At 43.8% G+C, this 22,572-nt stretch overlaps 1 protein-coding gene across 7 annotated transcripts in view; it reads left to right on the top strand.

Moving 5' to 3' along the window:
- The window catches only part of LOC110526993 (leucine-rich repeat kinase 1), a 152,430-nt gene that overhangs the window by 28,683 nt on the left and 101,175 nt on the right, over positions 1-22,572 (top strand). For 6 of the 7 annotated variants that reach the window (XM_036981265.1, XM_036981262.1, XM_036981264.1 and 3 more), the window contains 6 exons: positions 7,163-7,356; positions 16,559-16,730; positions 16,936-17,115; positions 18,656-18,804; positions 19,176-19,402; positions 22,273-22,400. In XM_036981265.1, coding sequence (XP_036837160.1) covers positions 7,163-7,356; positions 16,559-16,730; positions 16,936-17,115; positions 18,656-18,804; positions 19,176-19,402; positions 22,273-22,400 — 1,050 coding nt within the window. Of the gene's footprint in view, positions 1-7,162; positions 7,357-11,476; positions 11,665-16,558; positions 16,731-16,935; positions 17,116-18,655; positions 18,805-19,175; positions 19,403-22,272; positions 22,401-22,572 lie in introns of those variants that run through there. The other variant, XM_036981268.1, reaches the window with a different exon arrangement.

Consider the following 22,572-nt stretch of genomic DNA (forward strand, 5'->3'; position numbering starts at 1 on the left):
GACTATACACTTTGTGACTATACACTTTGTGGCTATACACTTTGTGACTATACACTTTGACTATACACTTTGTGACTATACACTTTGTGACTATACACTTTGTGACTATACACTTTGTGGCTATACACTTTGTGGCTATACACTTTGTGGCTATACACTTTGTGACTATACACTTTGTGACTATACACTTTGTGGCTATACACTTTGTGGCTATACACTTTGTGGCTATACACTTTGTGACTATACACTTTGTGGCTATACACTTTGACCCGTTGATTGATTGTTTGATTTAATATTTGGCATTGGGGGGGGGAATATATACATCCCTATATTGGGGTCGGGTTCATTTTCAAGAGTGGTGACACTTTAGTAACATGTTGGTATTTCACTTTACTCCCTGAATTGACTGAGTTGAAAAGGAATCCCCCCCAACCCTGCTACCTGTATAGATACACTATTTAACTTGGATCTAAAGTGCAAGGCTTTTAGATAGAATGACAGTAAGTGGCAGATGTTTGTCAGAATTCAGCCAGTGTTGGGTAGATCATTGATTTGACTTGATTAAATCACTGACTAGTTCATCAGTATTACAGTGTGAAGTGTTGCTGTTGTTGAATCTCCAGGCTTAATTGAAGGTATCAACGACACTGAAACAACCGTTTTTCATCTATTCTAGAGTCGGTGCTGAGCCCGTCACATATGAACTAACTAGGTTATTGTACGTAGACTAGTAGGCTACAGCATTTTTAAACAAGACATTGAAGGCCTGATGGGAGTGTTTGGGTTCTTGATAGAAAATCAAGGTGTCCTCTAAAATACTTATGAGACATGGAAATCTTTCCATGGTGCTGGAACTGTAGCTCTCAAAAGAAACATCTCCATATGTTGATTATCTTGTTCTTTATTGATCATCAATGCCATTGGGCACCTTTGCCCTTTGTGTATTGATGGTGCCTTAAATTGTCATCTCTACATTACACTCTGACAGTTCCAGGTTTCCCTTCAGAAAGACTTGATTTATCTCAATGGGGCTTCCTGGTTAAATACTGTATCTTAGTAATACATCCCAGTGGTACAGGGATGTATGAGAGACTACATCATAAACTCCTGTTCTGACTTAATAACGGACATGAATGTGACGGATCTTATGGGGTTTATACCTTTAAACCTACCTACCTCAGGGGGGGAACAAGGGCAGAAGGGTGGAGGAAAATCTTTTGAAATGGAATGCAGCCCAGGATGGCTCCCCTCCTGTCCAATCACAGAAATTAAATGATTAAGGATCCTGCTACACAGAATGAGCCAATCAATCAGCAGATTACTGAGATTGCTGTCACTCTGCAGACAATGCATCCCTATAGTAATGACAGACACACACTGATCCAATGACCAGCCCTGTCTCTATGGGGGCGATTGTATCGCATGTCCCTGTGCATCCACGGTGACTTATTCAAATGCAATTCATCTTCATTGAGACAGGAAGTCCCTTTGCTTAACACCTCTTCAATGCAGTAAAGGTGAGATTTCCTTCAACTATAATCCACATTTGTTGAAAAGCGCCACATTTCTCCCCAGCGCCTTTTATGTTGATGAAACTAAAGAGAAGAGCATCCGTAAAATATATTCTGCTGTTCTGTCACGCTATGATGTCAGAAGGGAAAAAACTGTGTTCACGGTTTCAAGTCATCTGTTCCTTTTTTCAGTTTCCTAAAGGGACGTGTCAGTTTCACCTAATAGGTCACTTTAACGAAGAGTAGAGTTGAGACACTGCCTGATCCAATACCCAATCTACTAACTAGGGTTACAACATTCACATCACTTTCCCCAAATTCACAGGGTTTTCAGAAATACTAGTTGGAGGATTTTGTATTTTCTGCATATACCCTTCTGATTCTGGGAATCTTTTTACAGGGATTTGTGGAGAACCTGGGAGTTTTGGAAAAGCTACCATCGTTTTGCAAGTCTACCTATACGTTCCTATATGGGTCAGCTTGTGTCATACACAGACACTAATATATCTGTATCTGTGACGTCATAGGCCTACATCTTCACCTATCAGGAAACATTCTGCACATTGTGATGTGATATTATGGGACACATCCCCACACGGATAACACATTTAGCTGGAGGAGGTGGAGAGGTGCGCTAGCTATTCTTGTGTTTACTGTTGGTGATGGACACATTTAGGAGGGGGAGGACTCTTCCTTGTTGTTCTGTCTATCAGATGGACACATTTAGGAGGGGAAGGACTCTTCCTTGTTGTTCTGTCTATCAGATGGACACATTTAGGAGGGGGAGGACTCTTCCTTGTTGTTCTGTCTATCAGATGGACAGATTTAGTAGGGGGAGGACTCTTCCTTGTTGTTCTGTCTATCAGATGGACAGATTTAGTAGGGGGAGGACTCTTCCTTGTTGTTCTGTCTATCAGATGGACAGATTTAGGAGGGGAAGGACTCTTCCTTGTTGTTCTGTCTATCAGATGGACAGATTTAGGAGGGGGAGGACTCTTCCTTGTTGTTCTGTCTATCAGATGGACAGATTTAGGAGGGGAAGGACTCTTCCTTGTTGTTCTGTCTATCAGATGGACAGATTTAGGAGGGGGAGGACTCTTCCTTGTTGTTCTGTCTATCAGATGGACAGATTTAGGAGGGGAAGGACTCTTCCTTGTTGTTCTGTCTATCAGATGGACAGATTTAGGAGGGGGAGGACTCTTCCTTGTTGTTCTGTCTATCAGATGGACAGATTTAGGAGGGGAAGGACTCTTCCTTGTTGTTCTGTCTATCAGATGGACAGATTTAGTAGGGGGAGGACTCTTCCTTGTTGTTCTGTCTATCAGATGGACAGATTTAGTAGGGGGAGGACTCTTCCTTGTTGTTCTGTCTATCAGATGGACAGATTTAGTAGGGGGAGGACTCTTCCTTGTTGTTCTGTCTATCAGATGGACAGATTTAGTAGGGGGAGGACTCTTCCTTGTTGTTCTGTCTATCAGATGGACAGATTTAGGAGGGGGAGGACTCTTCCTTGTTGTTCTGTCTATCAGATGGACAGATTTAGGAGGGGGAGGACTCTTCCTTGTTGTTCTGTCTATCAGATGGACAGATTTAGTAGGGGAAGGACTCTTCCTTGTTGTTCTGTCTATCAGATGGACAGATTTAGGAGGGGAAGGACTCTTCCTTGTTGTTCTGTCTATCAGATGGACAGATTTAGTAGGGGAAGGACTCTTCCTTGTTGTTCTGTCTATCAGATGGACAGATTTAGGAGGGGAAGGACTCTTCCTTGTTGTTCTGTCTATCAGATGGACAGATTTAGTAGGGGGAGGACTCTTCCTTGTTGTTCTGTCTATCAGATGGACAGATTTAGTAGGGGGAGGACTCTTCCTTGTTGTTCTGTCTATCAGATGGACAGATTTAGTAGGGGGAGGACTCTTCCTTGTTGTTCTGTCTATCAGATGGACAGATTTAGTAGGGGGAGGACTCTTCCTTGTTGTTCTGTCTATCAGATGGACAGATTTAGTAGGGGGAGGACTCTTCCTTGTTGTTCTGTCTATCAGATGGACAGATTTAGGAGGGGAAGGACTCTTCCTTGTTGTTCTGTCTATCAGATGGACAGATTTAGGAGGGGGAGGACTCTTCCTTGTTGTTCTGTCTATCAGATGGACAGATTTAGGAGGGGAAGGACTCTTCCTTGTTGTTCTGTCTATCAGATGGACAGATTTAGGAGGGGGAGGACTCTTCCTTGTTGTTCTGTCTATCAGATGGACAGATTTAGTAGGGGGAGGACTCTTCCTTGTTGTTCTGTCTATCAGATGGACAGATTTAGTAGGGGGAGGACTCTTCCTTGTTGTTCTGTCTATCAGATGGACAGATTTAGTAGGGGGAGGACTCTTCCTTGTTGTTCTGTCTATCAGATGGACAGATTTAGTAGGGGGAGGACTCTTCCTTGTTGTTCTGTCTATCAGATGGACAGATTTAGGAGGGGGAGGACTCTTCCTTGTTGTTCTGTCTATCAGATGGACAGATTTAGGAGGGGAAGGACTCTTCCTTGTTGTTCTGTCTATCAGATGGACAGATTTAGGAGGGGGAGGACTCTTCCTTGTTGTTCTGTCTATCAGATGGACAGATTTAGTAGGGGGAGGACTCTTCCTTGTTGTTCTGTCTATCAGATGGACAGATTTAGTAGGGGGAGGACTCTTCCTTGTTGTTCTGTCTATCAGATGGACAGATTTAGGAGGGGAAGGACTCTTCCTTGTTGTTCTGTCTATCAGATGGACAGATTTAGGAGGGGAAGGACTCTTCCTTGTTGTTCTGTCTATCAGATGGACAGATTTAGGAGGGGGAGGACTCTTCCTTGTTGTTCTGTCTATCAGATGGACAGATTTAGTAGGGGGAGGACTCTTCCTTGTTGTTCTGTCTATCAGATGGACACATTTAGGAGGGGAAGGACTCTTCCTTGTTGTTCTGTCTATCAGATGGACACATTTAGGAGGGGGAGGACTCTTCCTTGTTGTTCTGTCTATCAGATGGACAGATTTAGGAGGGGGAGGACTCTTCCTTGTTGTTCTGTCTATCAGATGGACAGATTTAGTAGGGGGAGGACTCTTCCTTGTTGTTCTGTCTATCAGATGGACACATTTAGGAGGGGAAGGACTCTTCCTTGTTGTTCTGTCTATCAGATGGACACATTTAGGAGGGGGAGGACTCTTCCTTGTTGTTCTGTCTATCAGATGGACACATTTAGGAGGGGAAGGACTCTTCCTTGTTGTTCTGTCTATCAGATGGACAGATTTAGTAGGGGGAGGACTCTTCCTTGTTGTTCTGTCTATCAGATGGACAGATTTAGGAGGGGAAGGACTCTTCCTTGTTGTTCTGTCTATCAGATGGACACATTTAGGAGGGGAAAGAGGGAGAGCACTCTGCTTGTTGTGCCGTCTGATCTGTGCTCTGCTTTGCCCTTCAAGGTCTCTTCACACACACAGACTGGCCAGGAAGACGGTATTGACGCATTGGGGTGCAGGCAGGTCTAATGGCTACAGTCCCTCTGGCTTTCTCATACAGCCTTTATAGCCCAGTCAGACTCTCACCATATTAATTATACATACATGTAGCAGCAGCAGCAGGCCCACTTCAGAGGGCTGCAGAGATGCTCAGGACTGCAGAGACGCTCAGGGCTGCAGAGATGCTCAGGGCTGCAGAGACGCTCAGGGCTGCAGAGACGCTCAGGGCTGCAGAGACGCTCAGGGCTGCATAGACGCTCAGGGCTGCAGAGACTCTCAGGGCTGCAGAGACTCTCAGGGCTGCAGAGACGCTCAGGGCTGCAGAGACGCTCAGGGCTGCAGAGACGCTCAGGGCTGCAGAGACGCTCAGGGCTGCAGAGACGCTCAGGGCTGCAGAGACCCGCATGGTTTGTTTGAAGGGACCCGCATGGTTGGTTTGAAGGGACCCGCATGGTTGGTTTGAAGGGACCCGCATGGTTGGTTTGAAGGGACCCGCATCGTTTGAAGGAACCCGCACGGTTACAGGGACGAGGGACCCGCACGGTTACAGGGACGAGGGACCCGCACGGTTACAGGGACCCGCACGGTTACAGGGACCCGCACGTTTACAGGGACGCGCACGGTTACAGGGACGCGCACGGTTTGAAGGGACCCGCACGTTTTGAAGGGACCCGCACGGTTACAGGGACGCGCACGGTTACAGGGACCCGCACGTTTTGAAGGGACCCGCACGATTTGAAGGGACCCGCACGGTTACAGGGACCCGCACGGTTACAGGGACCCGCACGTTTACAGGGACGCGCACGGTTTGAAGGGACCCGCACGGTTTGAAGGGAAAGACATGGCTACAGTCTCTGAGTCTCTATATTAGATCACACACAGGAATTGATCTTCTCAAGATAACCTCAGAATCCCATACATACATGCATACATACATACATACATACATACATACATACATACATACAGAAGACCCCATATTGACGAGTGATGTTTTCAATGCAAAGCCTAAAGAAAGGATTGATAGTGGCCACCTCACAGGTTCTGGAGAAGAGAGAGGGGGAATAGGTATATTGGGAAAAAGTGTCATCCCAGTGGTAGAATAAGGAGCCAGCATCAGACTTGATGAGTACTTCTCTGTTGTGTTGTAAGTGGATTCAAACCAATCCAGGGTTGTGTATATTAGGGCACACAATGGGAAAAACAATGAGTGTTTCTTATTGGACAAGTCCATGTAATCCCTCCCTGTTTCAGTCTGTTTTCCTCTTGTGCCTAATTAACACGATTCATGCCTAGTCCTTTAAGGTCACCAACTCAGGTCAACTATAATCTATATATACTATAATCTATAGATACCAGGGCTGGGATTGATTCAATTTCAGTGCATAGGATGAATGGACATGTTTAAATTGCCCATTGTTTTTCTATGTGGATTGTTCACCCCATGAACTGACCCACTGTGTGTATGAAGACCAGCATACTCAAGTGATGTTCAATCAGGGCTTGTGAGAATCTAGGTAGGATTTACCACCTGCTCTAAAGCTCTGGTTGATGACAGACATTATTACCACACTGAAACCACTGAAGTGAAGTAATACTGACCTGTGTTGAGATATCAGTTCACTCTTTCCAAAGGATGATACATCCCAGGTTTATTCATTAGTGCAAACTGATGTTTCGGAATGAACATGAGAGCTTCTTATTGTGTGTGTGTGTGTGTGTGTGTGTGTTCACTCCAAACTCCAACACTAGTCCAGTATCCAGAGAGAGAGAGAGACTGCATTCTTTAGCAGGGTGACCTATTTCTTACTTGCCACCGGTGCTCTGTGCACGCCTACTACCCCAATATTCTGTTACTGTGTTAGACTGCAGCTGGTCTGATCTAATGGAAGTATGTTCCGTTTCTCCTCTCTTCTGTCTCCTCTCTTCTGTCTCCTCTCTTCTGTCTTCTCTCTTCTGTCTCCTCTCTTCTGTCTCCTCTCTTCTGTCTCCTCTCTTCTGTTCTCTTCTATTCTGTTATCTTCTCTTCTGTCTCCTCTCCTCTCTTCTGTCTCCTCTCTTCTGTCTCCTCTCCTCTCTTCTGTCTGCTCCTCTCTTCTCTGTTCCTTCTCCTCTCTTCTGTTCTCTTCTATTCTGTTATCTTCTCTTCCTCTGTCCTTCTCTCCCCAGGTTCTTTGGCAGTGGAGGACATGGGAGCCAAGGCGTCTGCGATGGCCAGCGGTGGAGCCTCCTCTCTGGGTCCGTCTCCAACCCTGGAGAACATCCAGGCAGCGTACGGGGAAGGGGAGAGCAGCAGGGCCCGGGAGCTGATCCAGCAAGCCTGCTGTGTGGAGTGTAGTGCAGCTAGTCCTCGGCTGGAGGGGGTGAGTGGAACAGAGGGGGCGAGTGGAACAGAGGGGGCGAGTGGAACAGAGGGGGCGAGTGGAACAGAGAGAGACAGACCTGTCTCGAAAATAATACACGCATGCACACGCACACAAAATCCAAGACGGATCTGTCTCACATACACACCTTCATATCCTTGCACGCACAAACATTGTCACACACACACTAAATGAGAGCGCTTGCCATGTGGAGGCCGTTGTGTTTCTAGCCTAATGCAGATATGTGCTGTATAATGTGTGATGTGTGTTACAGAGATTGTTTTGGTGTGACTGTAACCATCTAATGTGTCATATGCTCCTGGTGTGGGACAACAACATGTTTACATTCATTTACGTGTGTGTGTGTGTATTTACATGTCACTGTGTGTGTGTGTATTTACATGTCACTGTGTGTGTGTGTGTATTTACATGTCACTGTGTGTGTGTGTGTATTTACATGTCACTGTGTGTGTGTGTGTATTTACATGTCACTGTGAGTGTGTGTGTGTATTTACATGTCACTGTGTGTGTGTATATTTACATGTCACTGTGTGTGTGTATATTTACATGTCACTGTGTGTGTGTGTGTGTATTTACATGTCACTGTGTGTGTGTGTGTGTGTATTTACATGTCACTGTGTGTGTGTATTTACATGTCACTGTGTGTGTGTGTGTGTATTTACATGTCACTGTGTGTATATTTACATGTCACTGTGTGTGTGTGTGTGTGTATTTACATGTCACTGTGTGTGTGTGTGTGTATTTACATGTCACTGTGTGTGTGTGTGTATTTACATGTCACTGTGTGTGTGTTGACATGTCACTGTGTGTGTGTGTGTGTGTGTGTATTTACATGTCACTGTGTGTGTGTTGACATGTCACTGTGTGTGTGTATTTACATGTCACTGTGTGTGTGTGTGTATTTACATGTCACTGTGTGTGTGTGTGTGTGTGTGTGTGTATTTACATGTCACTGTGTGTGTGTGTGTTGACATGTCACTGTGTGTGTATTGACATGTCACTGTGTGTGTGTGTGTAAATACACACACACACACTGTGTGTGTGTGTGTATTTACATGTCACTGTGTGTGTGTGTGTGTGTATTTACATGTCACTGTGTGTGTGTATTTACATGTCACTGTGTGTGTGTTGACATGTCACTGTGTGTGTGTATTTACATGTCACTGTGTGTGTGTGTATTTACATGTCACTGTGTGTGTGTGTGTGTGTGTATTTACATGTCACTGTGTGTGTGTGTATTTACATGTCACTGTGTGTGTGTTGACATGTCACTGTGTGTGTGTGTGTATTTACATGTCACTGTGTGTGTGTTGACATGTGTGTGTGTGTGTATTTACATGTCACTGTGTGTGTGTGTGTGTGTGTGTATTTACATGTCACTGTGTGTGTGTTAGTGTGTGTATTTACATCACTATCACTGTCACTGTGTGTGTGTTGACATGTCACTGTGTGTGTGTGTGTGTGTAAATACACACACACACACTGTGTGTGTGTGTGTATTTACATGTCACTGTGTGTGTGTGTGTGTGTGTGTGTGTGAGTTTATTTACATGTCACTGTGTGTGTGTGTGTGTGTATTTACATGTCACTGTGTGTGTGTATTTACATGTCACTGTGTGTGTGTGTGTGTATATTTACATGTCACTGTGTGTGTGTTGACATGTCACTGTGTGTGTGTGTGTGTGTGTGTGTTTACATGTCACTGTGTGTGTGTTGACATGTCACTGTGTGTGTGTGTGTGTGTGTGTGTGTGTGTGTGTATTTACATGTCACTGTGTGTGTTGACATGTCACTGTGTGTGTATTTACATGTCACTGTGTGTGTGTGTATTTACATGTCACTGTGTGTGTGTGTGTGTGTGTGTGTGTGTGTGTGTGTGTGTGTGTGTGTGTGTGTGTGTGTGTGTGTGTGTGTGTGTGTGTGTGTGTGTGTGTGTGTGTGTGTGTGTATTTACATGTCACTGTGTGTGTGTGTTGACATGTCACTGTGTGTATGTGTGTGTGTGTGTATTTACATGACACTGTGTGTGTGTATTTACATGTCACTGTGTGTGTGTGTATTTACATGTCACTGTGTGTGTGTGTGTGTGTGTGTGTGTATTTACATGTCACTGTGTGTGTGTGTGTATTTACATGTCAGTGTGTTTGTGTGTTTACATGTCACTGTGTGTGTGTGCGTGTGTGTTTACATGTCACTGTGTGTGTGTTTTACATGTCACTGTGTGTGTTGACATGTCACTGTGTGTGTGTGTGTGTGTGTGTATTTACATGTCACTGTGTGTGTGTGTGTGTGTATTTACATGTCACTGTGTGTGTGTGTTGACATGTCACTGTTTGTGTGTGAATAAGAGATGTGTAAGGTTGCATCATGGTATGTTGTTGATCAGTCCTACTGCCCCTCATGGTCCTACAGCCCCTCATGGTCCTACAGCCCCTCATGGTCCTACTGCCCCTCATGGTCCTACAGCCCCTCATGGTCCTACAGCCCCTCATGGTCCTACAGCCCCTCATGGTCCTACAGCCCCTCATGGTCCTACAGCCCCTCATGGTCCTACTGCCCCCCATGGTCCTACAGCCCCTCATGGTCCTACAGCCCCTCATGGTCCTACAGCCCCTCATGGTCATACAGCCCCTCATGGTCATACAGCCCCTCATGGTCATACAGCCCCTCATGGTCCTACAGCCCCTCATGGTCCTACAGCCCCTCATGGTCCTACAGCCCCTCATGGTCCTATAGCCCCTCATGGTCCTACAGCCCCTCATGGTCCTACAGCCCCTCATGGTCCTACAGCCCCTCATGGTCCTACAGCCCCTCATGGTTCTACAGCCCCTCATGGTTCAACACCACTGAAGTCCCACTGCCTTGACATAAAGACAGCAACACCCCACATGTCTGTGGCTTTGACTTGGTCCTGTACTGTGTGTGTGTGAGTTTAATTTGCTGCTGTAGTTGTTGATGTTAGATAGGGGTGTTATCTAAAGACTGTGTGATTGTGTGAATGTGTGTGTGTTCTCTGAGTGGTACTCTAGTTATGTGATAGTTTGTTGATATTCTAGAGTGGGTGTACTGCGCTTGTTGTTTTGGAGTGGATCCCAGCCTGCCAGACACAGTGTCAGGAGACAAGTGGCCTAGTTCTGCCTTTCTCTCTCCTGCCTCTCCATAAGCACTATGAAATACTCCCTTCAATACAGAACCAGTTCAAGTACTGATTCCATGTTTCTTTATTACCTCTGTTCTACTGACACATCACTTATTTACGTAGATTACAGTAATCTCATTACTGTATGGATCATTATGGGACAGTAATCTCATTACTGTATGGATCGTTATGGGACAGTAATCTCATTACTGTATGGATCATTATGGGACAGTAATCTCATTACTGTATGGATCATTATGGGACAGTAATCTCATTACTTTATGGATCATTATGGGACAGTAATCTCATTACTGTATGGATCGTTATGGGACAGTAATCTCATTACTGTATGGATCATTATGGGACAGTCATCTCATTACTGTATGGATCGTTATGGGACAGTAATCTCATTACTGTATGGATCATTATGGGACAGTCATCTCATTACTGTATGGATCGTTATGGGACAGTAATCTCATTACTTTATGGATCATTATGGGACAGTAATCTCATTACTGTATGGATCATTATGGGACAGTAATCTCATTACTGTATGGATCGTTATGGGACAGTAATCTCATTACTGTATGGATCGTTATGGGACAGTAATCTCATTACTTTATGGATCGTTATGGGACAGTAATCTCATTACTGTATGGATCATTATGGGACAGTAATCTCATTACTGTATGGATCATTATGGGACAGTAATCTCATTACTTTATGGATCATTATGGGACAGTAATCTCATTACTGTATGGATCGTTATGGGACAGTAATCTCATTTCTGTATGGATCATTATGGGACAGTCATCTCATTACTGTATGGATCGTTATGGGACAGTCATCTCATTACTGTATGGATCATTATGGGACAGTAATCTCATTACTGTATGGATCATTATGGGACAGTAATCTCATTACTGTATGGATCGTTATGGGACAGTAATCTCATTTCTGTATGGATCATTATGGGACAGTCATCTCATTACTGTATGGATCGTTATGGGACAGTCATCTCATTACTGTATGGATCATTATGGGACAGTAATCTCATTACTGTATGGATCATTATGGGACAGTAATCTCATTACTGTATGGATCGTTATGGGACAGTAATCTTGCGTGTGTGTGTATGTGTGCATACGGTAGGTTCCAAACACCCATGCTGCCAAACCCACTTCTCCTTTCCTAGAGTGTTCAGTGTTGCCCTTGGTTACCTTTATCTGCTTGTCTTCCTGTCATTCAGGAATAGATTTGATGTGGGGCTCACAGTAACTTAACATTTGACACACCAGCATATGTTCCGGCTATTATCGGACGAGTTCAGCTAGTACCGCCAGGTTTCACTGTGTTTCAATACGTTTTCTCCCTAATGAATACAACCCAGTTACTGCCATGTTCCTGAGAACTGGTTATACAGGTTGACTGGAGATGTGGAGACCCAGTTACTGCCATGTTCCTGAGAACTGGTAATACAGGTTGACTGGAGATGTGGAGACCCAGTTACTGCCATGTTCCTGAGAACTGGTAATACAGGTTGACTGGAGATGTGGAGACCCAGTTACTGCCATGTTCCTGAGAACTGGTAATACAGGTTGACTGGAGATGTAGAGACCCAGTTACTGCCATGTTCCTGAGAACTGGTAATACAGGTTGACTGGAGATGTGGAGACCCAGTTACTGCCATGTTCCTGAGAACTGGTAATACAGGTTGACTGGAGATATAGAGACCCAGTTACTGCCATGTTCCTGAGAACTGGTAATACAGGTTGACTGGAGATATAGAGACCCAGTTACTGCCATGTTCCTGAGTACTGGTAATACAGGTTGACTGGAGATATAGAGACCCAGTTACTGCCATGTTCCTGAGAACTGGTAATACAGGTTGACTAGAGATGTGGAGACCCAGTTACTGCCATGTTCCTGAGAACTGGTAATACAGGTCGACTGGAGATGTGGAGACCCAGTTACTGCCATGTTCCTGAGAACTGGTAATACAGGTTGACTAGAGATGTGGAGACCCAGTTACTGCCATGTTCCTGAGAACTGGTAATACAGGTTGACTGGAGATGTGGAGACCCAGTTACTGCCATGTTCCTGAGAACTGGTAATACAGGTTGACTAGAGATGATGTTAAATTCATACATGCCTATAAAACAATTGTGTGTCAGATTGAAAAAGCAGAACTGTTTTTTTTAGTTGGCATCTGTTCTTGTACCCTAAAATACCCCGACGCTTGATTCATACTGCTACTTTTAGGCTTCCTCACAACGTCGGCCAGTGGTAACCAGGAATTATAGATGAACGAGGTCTGTGTGCTTGAAAGCAGCTTGTCAACTCTCTCCAGGGCTTAAAAAGCCTTTAAGTAAGAAGTAGGGCAACACAACAGTGTGCAGAGTGCATGGTGCCCAAAGGAATGGAAAAGTATTCCGTTGGTCGATACAGTTAATATATATCAACATTTCAAACAGTTACCCTGCCATCCAGTGCTTGTCTACAATACAATCACAAAGCTCAGCATTGGAACTGTCTGAGGTTTCTGTGGAATGAGAGCAGAGACCAGGTCCAACTCTGGTCCTAGAGAACAACAGTCAGTGAGCACAGTATTCTATTAGTCGACTGGTCAATTGTTTGGTCATTTGGCTGTTGATCGGCCAGAGATTGTTTTAGTCAAGCAGTAACATGTATGAGAAGAGAAGAAAAAATGTGTCCACTAAAATAACATAACATTTATCAGAAATACAGTGTAGACATTGTTAATGTTAGGCGCACAGAGGCCCATTATCAGCAACCATCACTCCTGTGTTCCAATGCCACGTTGTGTTAGCTAATCCAAGTTTTTCATTTTAGAAGGCTAATTGATCATTAGAAAACCCTTTTGCAATTATGTTCGCACAGCTGAAAACTGTTGTGCTGATTAAAGAAGCAATAAAACTGTCCTTCTTTAGACTAGTTGAGTATCTGGAGCATCAGCATTTGTGGGTTTGATTGCAGGCTCAAAATGGCCAGAAACAAATACTTTCTTTTGAAACTCGTCAGTCTATTCTTGTTCTGAGAAATGAAGGCTATTCCATGTGAGAAATTGCCAAGAAACTGGAGATCTCATACAACGCTGTGTACTACTCCCTTCACAGAACAGCTCGAAGCTGTTGTCCTGTGAGCCGTCTATCACGCAAGCTGTTGTCCTGTGAGCTGCCTATCACGCAAGCTGTTGACTCTCAGAAACTGTTCTTCTGATTCTGTTGTGGCTTTGGGTCTGTGTGACTCAATTGCGGCGCCTTCAGAGGCATGCAAAGGCCAAATCCAGCGCTGTACCCCGTCGCCATGCGCTTTCCACATGTTGTAACAATGCAGTGGGTTCTGTGTCTGCATTGACACGGTTGATTGACAGTAGGTGGAGGCGGCACATCCTGTAGAAAACACAAACTCACTTCCTTGACAACAGCTCTTGTGCTTCGTGGAGCAGTGCAGAAGTATGAACGCCCCGACTCCTGCTGAGGCCGTCACAGCGTAAATGCTGCATGGCCAATGCAGCGCCCAGATGTACATGCACTTCTCTCTACAGAATGCGCTCTCTCCCGCCAATTTGTGCACATTCATTGTTTCATCAATTCATTGTGTGAATTGTTTGCGTTTGTTAGTTTATATCACTTCTCCATTTACATATCACCAGTAGTACAATGACCGTAAATGAATATAATGTCTCATCTACCATGTCTGTTCATTTGGTTATGGTCATTTCTGTTAATGCATTCAATATTATTATTCCAGTCTTCCTGTTCTCATTGTTGGTGTGGACACATTGTTTGCAGATGCACAACCTATGCTGCTACACTTGTGAGATACAAGTTTTGGTTTATTTCATTCCATTTACAAGTTTTGTCAATTTAGTCATTGTCTTTTGTTCGGAGCGCTGCTGTCAATGTTGAGTAAGGACGCTCACGCATAGAAGTAGGCCTATACGCTACCTGGCCTGATTATACATAGAAGTAGGCCTATAGGCTACCTGGCCTGATTATACATAGAAGTAGGCCTATAGGCTACCTGGCCTGATTATACATAGACGTAGGCCTATAGGCTACCTGGCCTGATTAAACATAGAAGTAGGCCTATAGGCTACCTGGCCTGATTATACATAGAAGTAGGCCTATAGGCTACCTGGCCTGATTATACATAGACGTAGGCCTATAGGCTACCTGGCCTGATTATACATAGAAGTAGGCCTATAGGCTACCTGGCCTGATTAAACATAGAAGTAGGCCTATAGGCTACCTGGCCTGATTATACATAGAAGTAGGCCTATAGGCTACCTGGCCTGATTATACATAGAAGTAGGCCTATAGGCTACCTGGCCTGATTATACATAGAAGTAGGCCTATAGGCTACCTGGCCTGTGCGCAAATGTATATAAATGTGTCCATTTGGGGATCTGATAGTATTTCTGATTGGCTTAACGCACCACCACGAATGACCTGTGGAGCTTCTCAAAGTGAAGTTTTCTTCACCTTAAACAACAAGCAAACAAAGTCTGTTTTTATATTATTGTGAATTACAATAGTTCCTTAATGTATTTGAAAAGTCTTTCCAGCTCTCTCCCTTTCAATAACCACTCAGCGTGAAAGGGAACAATGTCCTGCTCTGATCCAGTGGAAACGGCATAAAATAGGCCTACCTGATTACATCTTATCAGTGCTTGACTTGGACTCAAATAGGTTCGGGTACTCATTTTGTGTGCTGGTACTGTTTGGCTTTATGTAGGCTATTTTTACATAGTTGGCAATGGCAATAGAATAATTTTGATTAAACATGACAATGATTTTGAGATATGAAGATATTATAAATTAAATGAAACTGCTTCACGAAAATGTGTTTATGAAAAACATAACTGGCACGCAGATCGGTAGAAATGGTAAGATAAATCGGCATTCCACATGAGAAAGGTTGCCGAGTCCTCCTGCAGCCTATTACCGGCAACTTCAGGAGAGTAACGGCATAATCTGCGAAAGCCAGCAGGAGCGGGAGGAGAATAGTTGGGTCAGGTTAAGGTCTTCTGGTTATCTAGATCTCTGGTGCCCTCTTGAGGCATTTCTTATTTCATCAAACCGTAAGCTTAAAGCATCAGACAAACTCAATACATATAGTTGATTTTATTAAAACACGTAGGGTGTGTCTATAAATGGAAAAATACAGGCTTAAAATTTTGACAAATCGATTGGTCAAAAGAACAAACAACTTTCGGTCAACCAATATTTTTCTTTAATTGAGGACAGCCCTAATTCTATTTCAGCCAAGCACTAACACCTTATCCAGGTGTTGTAGAGGTAGCCTCGTTCCATACTGGATGTGTTGTGGCTAACTCATCTATTGGTCGCCTCGTTCCATACTGGATGTGCTGTGGCTAACTCATCTATTGGTCGCCTCGTTCCATACTGGATGTGTTGTGGCTAACTCATCTATTGGTCGCCTCGTTCCATACTGGATGTGTTGCGGCTAACTCATCTATTGGTCGTACATTGATTGCCCACCTGATGGTGCCATTACATCAACTTTGATGCTCATGTTCTTACCTGGTTGCAGACATTGTTGCCAACATATATTCAGTGAGAATAGCTATTAGCTCCTTGATTTGTCACTAGATGCCATTTTGCTGTTGCTGCAACGAAGTCACAGCACCAATTTGCTGCAGAATTGAGTGGGAAAAGTTACTAAATGCAATCAAAACCATAGTAACCCTTGGTGTCAAAACTTCCTTAAAGGTAGTTTTCAATTCCAATCAATTCAGAAACAACACCAAATTCCAATTCCAAATGTTCCTAATTGAAAAACATTGAAGAGAATTGGAATTTCAGTGTACTTCCTGGATTGACTGTGATTGAAATTAAATGTCCCCCTGCTCCCAACTGTACAGCATGACAGTGAATGAAGAGTTGGCTACAGATCAGCTAAGTGGAGCCTATGGTAGAGGTGGAGAGGTGGACTTGAACAAAACTTGACTATCTGCTAATATACTAACTTGTCCTATTCCCGTCCCTTCCTCAGCTGCGTCTCCTGTGTGTGGCCACCCAGCATGGTGATGCGGAGAGCGTGAGTTACCTCCTCCATGAGGCCCGTGTGCCCCTGCCCCTGGAGCCATCAGAGGGAAACCCCGCCATCCTGGCTGCACACTATGGACATGTCAGCCTGGTCAGAGAGCTGCTCGACTCAGTACCAGGTGACAATGCTGTGTGTGTGTGTGTGTGTGTGTGTGTGTGTGTGTGTGTGTGTGTGTGTGTGTGTGTGTGTGTGTGACATTTTCCACCTGTGTTTGTGTAGTAGTTAATCGATAGTAACAGATTGCATGTATTGTTTTGAAAGTGTGTGTGTGTGTGTAGTAATCATAGTTAGTAGATGATAAACAGATTGCATGTCTCTCTCAGGTCCGTGTGTCCACAGAGATCTGCTGAACTGGATGTTGGTGTCGGCGTGCCAACAGGGTCACCTGGAGGTGGTTAGAATGTTGGTGCAGGGTTACCATGCCGACGCTGAGGACTGTGCCATCCACCAGGAGGAGTTTGCTGTCATCACGGGGCTGCCTCTCTACGCTGCTGCACGCGCAGGTAGACAGCAAGACACACACTGCACATATACTCCACATACTGTACATGTGCACACATACACTAACGTTCAAAAGTTTGGCTTCACTTAGAAATGTCCTTGTTTTTGCAAGATAAGCACATTAAAATGACATAAAATTGATCAGAAATACAGTGTAGACATTGTTAATGTTGTAAATGACTATTGTAGCTCGAAACGGCTGATTTTTAATGGAATATCTACATCTGCGTACAGAGGCCCATTATCAGCAACCATCACTCCTGTGTTCCAATGGCACATTACTGGCCATTTTGAGCCTGTAATCAAACCCACAAATGCTGATGCTCCAGATACTCAACTAGTCTAAAGAAGGCCAGTTTTATTGCTTCTTTAATTAGTACAACAGTTTTCAGCTGTGCTAACATAATTGCAAAAGGGTTTTGATGATCAATTAGCCTTTTAAAATGATAAACTTGGATTAGCTAACACAACGTGCCATTGGAACACAGGAGGGATGGTTGCTGATAATGGGCCTCTGTACGCAGATGTAGATATTCCATTAAAAATCAGCCGTTTCCAGCTACAATAGTCATTTACAACATTAACAATGTCTACACTGCATTTCTGATCAATTTGATGTTATTTTAATGGACAAAAAAATGTGCTTTTCTTTCAATTACAAAACAAGGACATTTCTTAGTGACCCCAAACTTTTGAACGATAGTGTGTATATACCTACACACACAAACGAACACAGCCTACAAATACCTCACACATAAACCACACACACACACACGCCTCACACATAAACCACACACACACAAGCCTCACACATAAACCCCACACACACACATGCCTCACACATAAACCACACACACACACACGCCTCACACATAAACCACACACACACACACAAGCCTCACACATAAACCCCACACACACACATGCCTCACACATAAACCACACACACACACGCCTCACACATAAACCACACACACGCCTCACACATAAACCACACACACAAAGTAGAGAACACAGTCAAGTATAGAAGTTTGCACTGTATCTTGCGTTTTTAGTTTTTTGTAAAAATGATTTCTCGCATTATTGGATGTTACTGCACTGTTGGAACTAGGAACACCAGCATTTTGCTACACCCACAATAACCTCTGCTAAATATGTGTATGTGACCAATAGAAGTTGATTAGATTTGATGTACGCTTACATATTAACCACTTCGGACCAAATGTTAGAGTTAGACATTCCTACTGTGGTGTGTTGTCAGGCTGAAAACAGCAGACGGGGATTTCCTCCTACTCTACTGTGTCTCCAATTCAACCTCCAATCCAACTCACTTCCTTATTCTGGCTTTATGATGTAGTGTAGGATCAGCTTCCCCTACGCTTAACCATTAGAGTGGAAGATGCAAAACTCACTCAAAATCAGTGTCTAGGAGCAACTTCAGCCTACTCTGGGCATATTGGTGGAGAGATGAGGAGCACTTCCTGTTATCTTAGACCAGGGGTCTGTTCAGAACGTCCGGACATCTAACTGTGTTCTATGTAGGTAATGAGGAGATAGCTAGATTCCTGCTGCAGAATGGCGCTGGGCTGTCCTCCTACACCCTGATGGATTATCCAGCCTTCAGCAGACTGCTCGTTGAACAACGACTGGTAGAAGAAGCAGACACGCACACAGAACCAGCGGGAGAAAAGGTAACTGAGGGGAGGTGTGTGTGTGTCTGCGTTTGTTTGTCTGCTTTTGTGCGTTTGTGTGTCTGCGTTTGCCTGCGTTTATGTGTGTGTGTTTGTGTTTGTGTTTGTGTGTCTCCATTGTGTGTCTGCGTTTGTTTGTCTGCTTTTGTGCGTTTGTGTGTCTGCGTTTGCCTGCGTTTATGTGTGTGTGTGTGTGTGTGTGTGTGTGTGTTTGTGTGTCTCCATTGTGTGTCTGTGTATGTATGTATTTTTCTCTCTGTGAATGTGTTATGTTTTACCCCGTGTGTTGGTCAGGCCAGGTGTGTGTGTGTGTGTGTGTTGTGCACCATAAAAGCGTCAGCCAACATGTTGTTTCCTCTCTCCCCCTCTAGCTACTATGTGGCCGTTGGTCAGGTCTGAAGCTGCCGTGGTTGGAGCTGGACTGGTTGATGGACGTGTCGTCCCGTATCTCCCACCTGGACCTGTCCTGTAACAGCCTCAGCTCCCTGCCCTCCGTGGTTCCCTGGGGGCTCATACAGCTCCGGACCCTAGACCTCTCCAGCAACTTGTTCAAAGAGCTGCCCACAGCACAGAGCTCACAGGAGATCATCTGCTCCAGGTGCTGCTCCACTTTCACAGATAGGTTGTAGATGTGTAGGTGCAGATACACACACACACATAAACAGGGTATGGTTAGAAAGGTTAACATCTCCTCCATTACAGTAAAATAATATAAATGTGTGTTTCAGTCTCCAGGTTTAACATCTCCTCCATTACAGTAAAATAATGTCTCAATGTGTTTCAGTCTCCAGGTTAACGTCTCCTCCATTACAGTAAAATAATATAAATGTGTGTTTCAGTCTCCAGGTTTAACATCTCCTCCATTACAGTAAAATAATGTCTCAATGTGTTTCAGTCTCCAGGTTAACGTCTCCTCCATTACAGTAAAATAATATAAATGTGTGTTTCAGTCTCCAGGTTTAACATCTCCTCCATTACAGTAAAATAATGTCTCAATGTGTTTCAGTCTCCAGGTTAACGTCTCCTCCATTACAGTAAAATAATGTCTCAATGTGTTTCAGTCTCCAGGTTTAACATCTCCTCCATTACAGTAAAATAATGTCTCAATGTGTTTCAGTCTCCAGGTTAACATCTCCTCCATTACAGTAAAATAATGTCTCAATGTGATTCAGTCTCCAGGTTAACGTCTCCTCCATTACAGTAAAATAATGTCTCAATGTGTTTCAGTGTCCAGGTTAACGTCTCCTCCTTTACAGTAAAATAATGTCTCAATGTGTTTCAGTGTCCAGGTTAACGTCTCCTCCTTTACAGTAAAATAATGTCTCAATGTGTTTCAGTGTCCAGGTTAACGTCTCCTCCATTACAGTAAAATAATGTCTCAGTGTGTTTCAGTCTCCAGGTTAACATCTCCTCCATTACAGTAAAATAATGTCTCAATGTGTTTCAGTCTCCAGGTTAACGTCTCCTCCATTACAGTAAAATAATGTCTCAATGTGTTTCAGTCTCCATGTTAACGTCTCCTCCATTACAGTAAAATAATGTCTCAGTGTGTTTCAGTCTCCAGGTTAACATCTCCTCCATTACAGTAAAATAATGTCTCAATGTGTTTCAGTCTCCAGGTTAACGTCTCCTCCATTACAGTAAAATAATGTCTCAATGTGTTTCAGTGTCCAGGTTAACGTCTCCTCCATTACAGTAAAATAATGTCTCAATGTGTTTCAGTGTCCAGGTTAACGTCTCCTCCATTACAGTAAAATAATGTCTCAATGTGTTTCAGTGTCCAGGTTAACGTCTCCTCCATTACAGTAAAATAATGTCTCAATGTGTTTCAGTGTCCAGGTTAACGTCTCCTCCATTACAGTAAAATAATGTCTCAATGTGTTTCAGTCTCCAGGTTAACATCTCCTCCATTACAGTAAAATAATGTCTCAATGTGTTTCAGTGTCCAGGTTAACATCTCCTCCTTTACAGTAAAATAATGTCTCAATGTGTTTCAGTCTCCAGGTTTAACATCTCCTCCATTACAGTAAAATAATGTCTCAATGTGTTTCAGTCTCCATGTTAACGTCTCCTCCATTACAGTAAAATAATGTCTCAATGTGTTTCAGTGTCCAGGTTAACGTCTCCTCCATTACAGTAAAATAATGTCTCAATGTGTTTCAGTCTCCAGGTTAACGTCTCCTCCATTACAGTAAAATAATGTCTCAATGTGTTTCAGTCTCCAGGTTAACGTCTCCTCCATTACAGTAAAATAATGTCTCAATGTGTTTCAGTCTCCAGGTTAACGTCTCCTCCATTACAGTAAAATAATGTCTCAATGTGTTTCAGTCTCCAGGTTAACGTCTCCTCCATTACAGTAAAATAATGTCTCAATGTGTTTCAGTGTCCATACGACCCATTCTTGTTGGTCCAAGAAGTGATTTTTAGTATTTTTTGCTGTGAGTGGCAGGGAGAGGGGATCTGTGTGTGTAAAGAGGGGAAGCGAGAGGTTTCATATATCAGCCAGCCCTAGCGCGCGCACACACACACAACCCCCCTTTGGGAACACACAATTCAGTCTCATTCAAAATACTATTTTCCTTAACCTGAAAACCTAACCTTAACCTAGCTGCTAACCCTAAAGCTAACCTTAACCCTTAACCTAGCTGCTAACCCTAAACCTAACCTTAACCCTTAACCTAGCTGCTAACCCTAAACCTAACCTTAACCACCCTAGAAATAGCATTTGACTAACAAAATGTCCCCAGTTGGTTGTTTTGTTAGTTTACTATTCTAGTTAAACAGGTTCACTGCAGTGTGTACAGTGTACACACACATTTACACTGACTATACCAAACATTAGGAACACCTTCCTAATATGGAGTTGCACCCTCCCATTTTGCCCTCAGAACAGCCTCAATTCGTTGGGGACATGGACTCTACAAGGTGTCGTTCCACGGGGATGCTGGTCCATGTTGACTCTAATGCTTCCCACAGTTGTGTCAAGTTGGATGTCCTTTGGGTGGTGGACCATTCCTGATACACATGGGAAACTGTTGAGCGTGAAATACCCAGAAGCATTGCAGTTTTTGACACAAACCAGTGTGCCTGACATCTACTACATATCCTGTTCAAAGGCACTTACATGTTATGTCTTGCCCAGTCACCCTCTGAATGGCACACATACACACTCCATGTCTCAACTGTCTCAAGGCTTAAAGATCCTTCTTTACCCTGTCTCCTCCCCTTCATCTACACCTACTTGAAATGGATCAATAAGGGACCATATCTTTCACCTGGGTTCACCTGGTCAGTCTGCCATGGAAAGAGATCTTCATGTTTTGTCCACTCTGTGTATCTAATATATGTAGTCTGCTGTTCTGCTGATCTCTGTTGTATTGTTAACCTCAGCATCTCACTTAATCTTGACGTGTGTGTGTGTGTGTGTGTGTGTGTGTGTGTTCGTTCTCTGCTCCTGTCCTACTGTAGACTTCACCAGGTGAATCTGTCTCAGAATGAGTTGACCAGCTTGCCGTCCGGACTGCTCCATCTCACCAAAGTCCAGAGGCTCTCTGCTGCTAAGAACAAGCTCACCTCCCTGTTTGACATTCCTAATGGTATGATCCACCGCATGTCAGAGTGGTCTTTGCTCTTTGTCACAAATGTATATCAGTATGTTCTTAGAAGGGTTCTGAGGATTTTATTCTGATCTCAAATTGTTTCTCTGCTATCTATTTTGTCTTTATTTGTTAATGTGAAGCACATTGTATTGCTACCTTGTACAAAATG

The sequence above is a fragment of the Oncorhynchus mykiss genome, chromosome 6 (genome assembly GCF_013265735.2).
Source record: "Oncorhynchus mykiss isolate Arlee chromosome 6, USDA_OmykA_1.1, whole genome shotgun sequence".
In the NCBI taxonomy this organism is placed as follows: domain Eukaryota; kingdom Metazoa; phylum Chordata; class Actinopteri; order Salmoniformes; family Salmonidae; genus Oncorhynchus; species Oncorhynchus mykiss.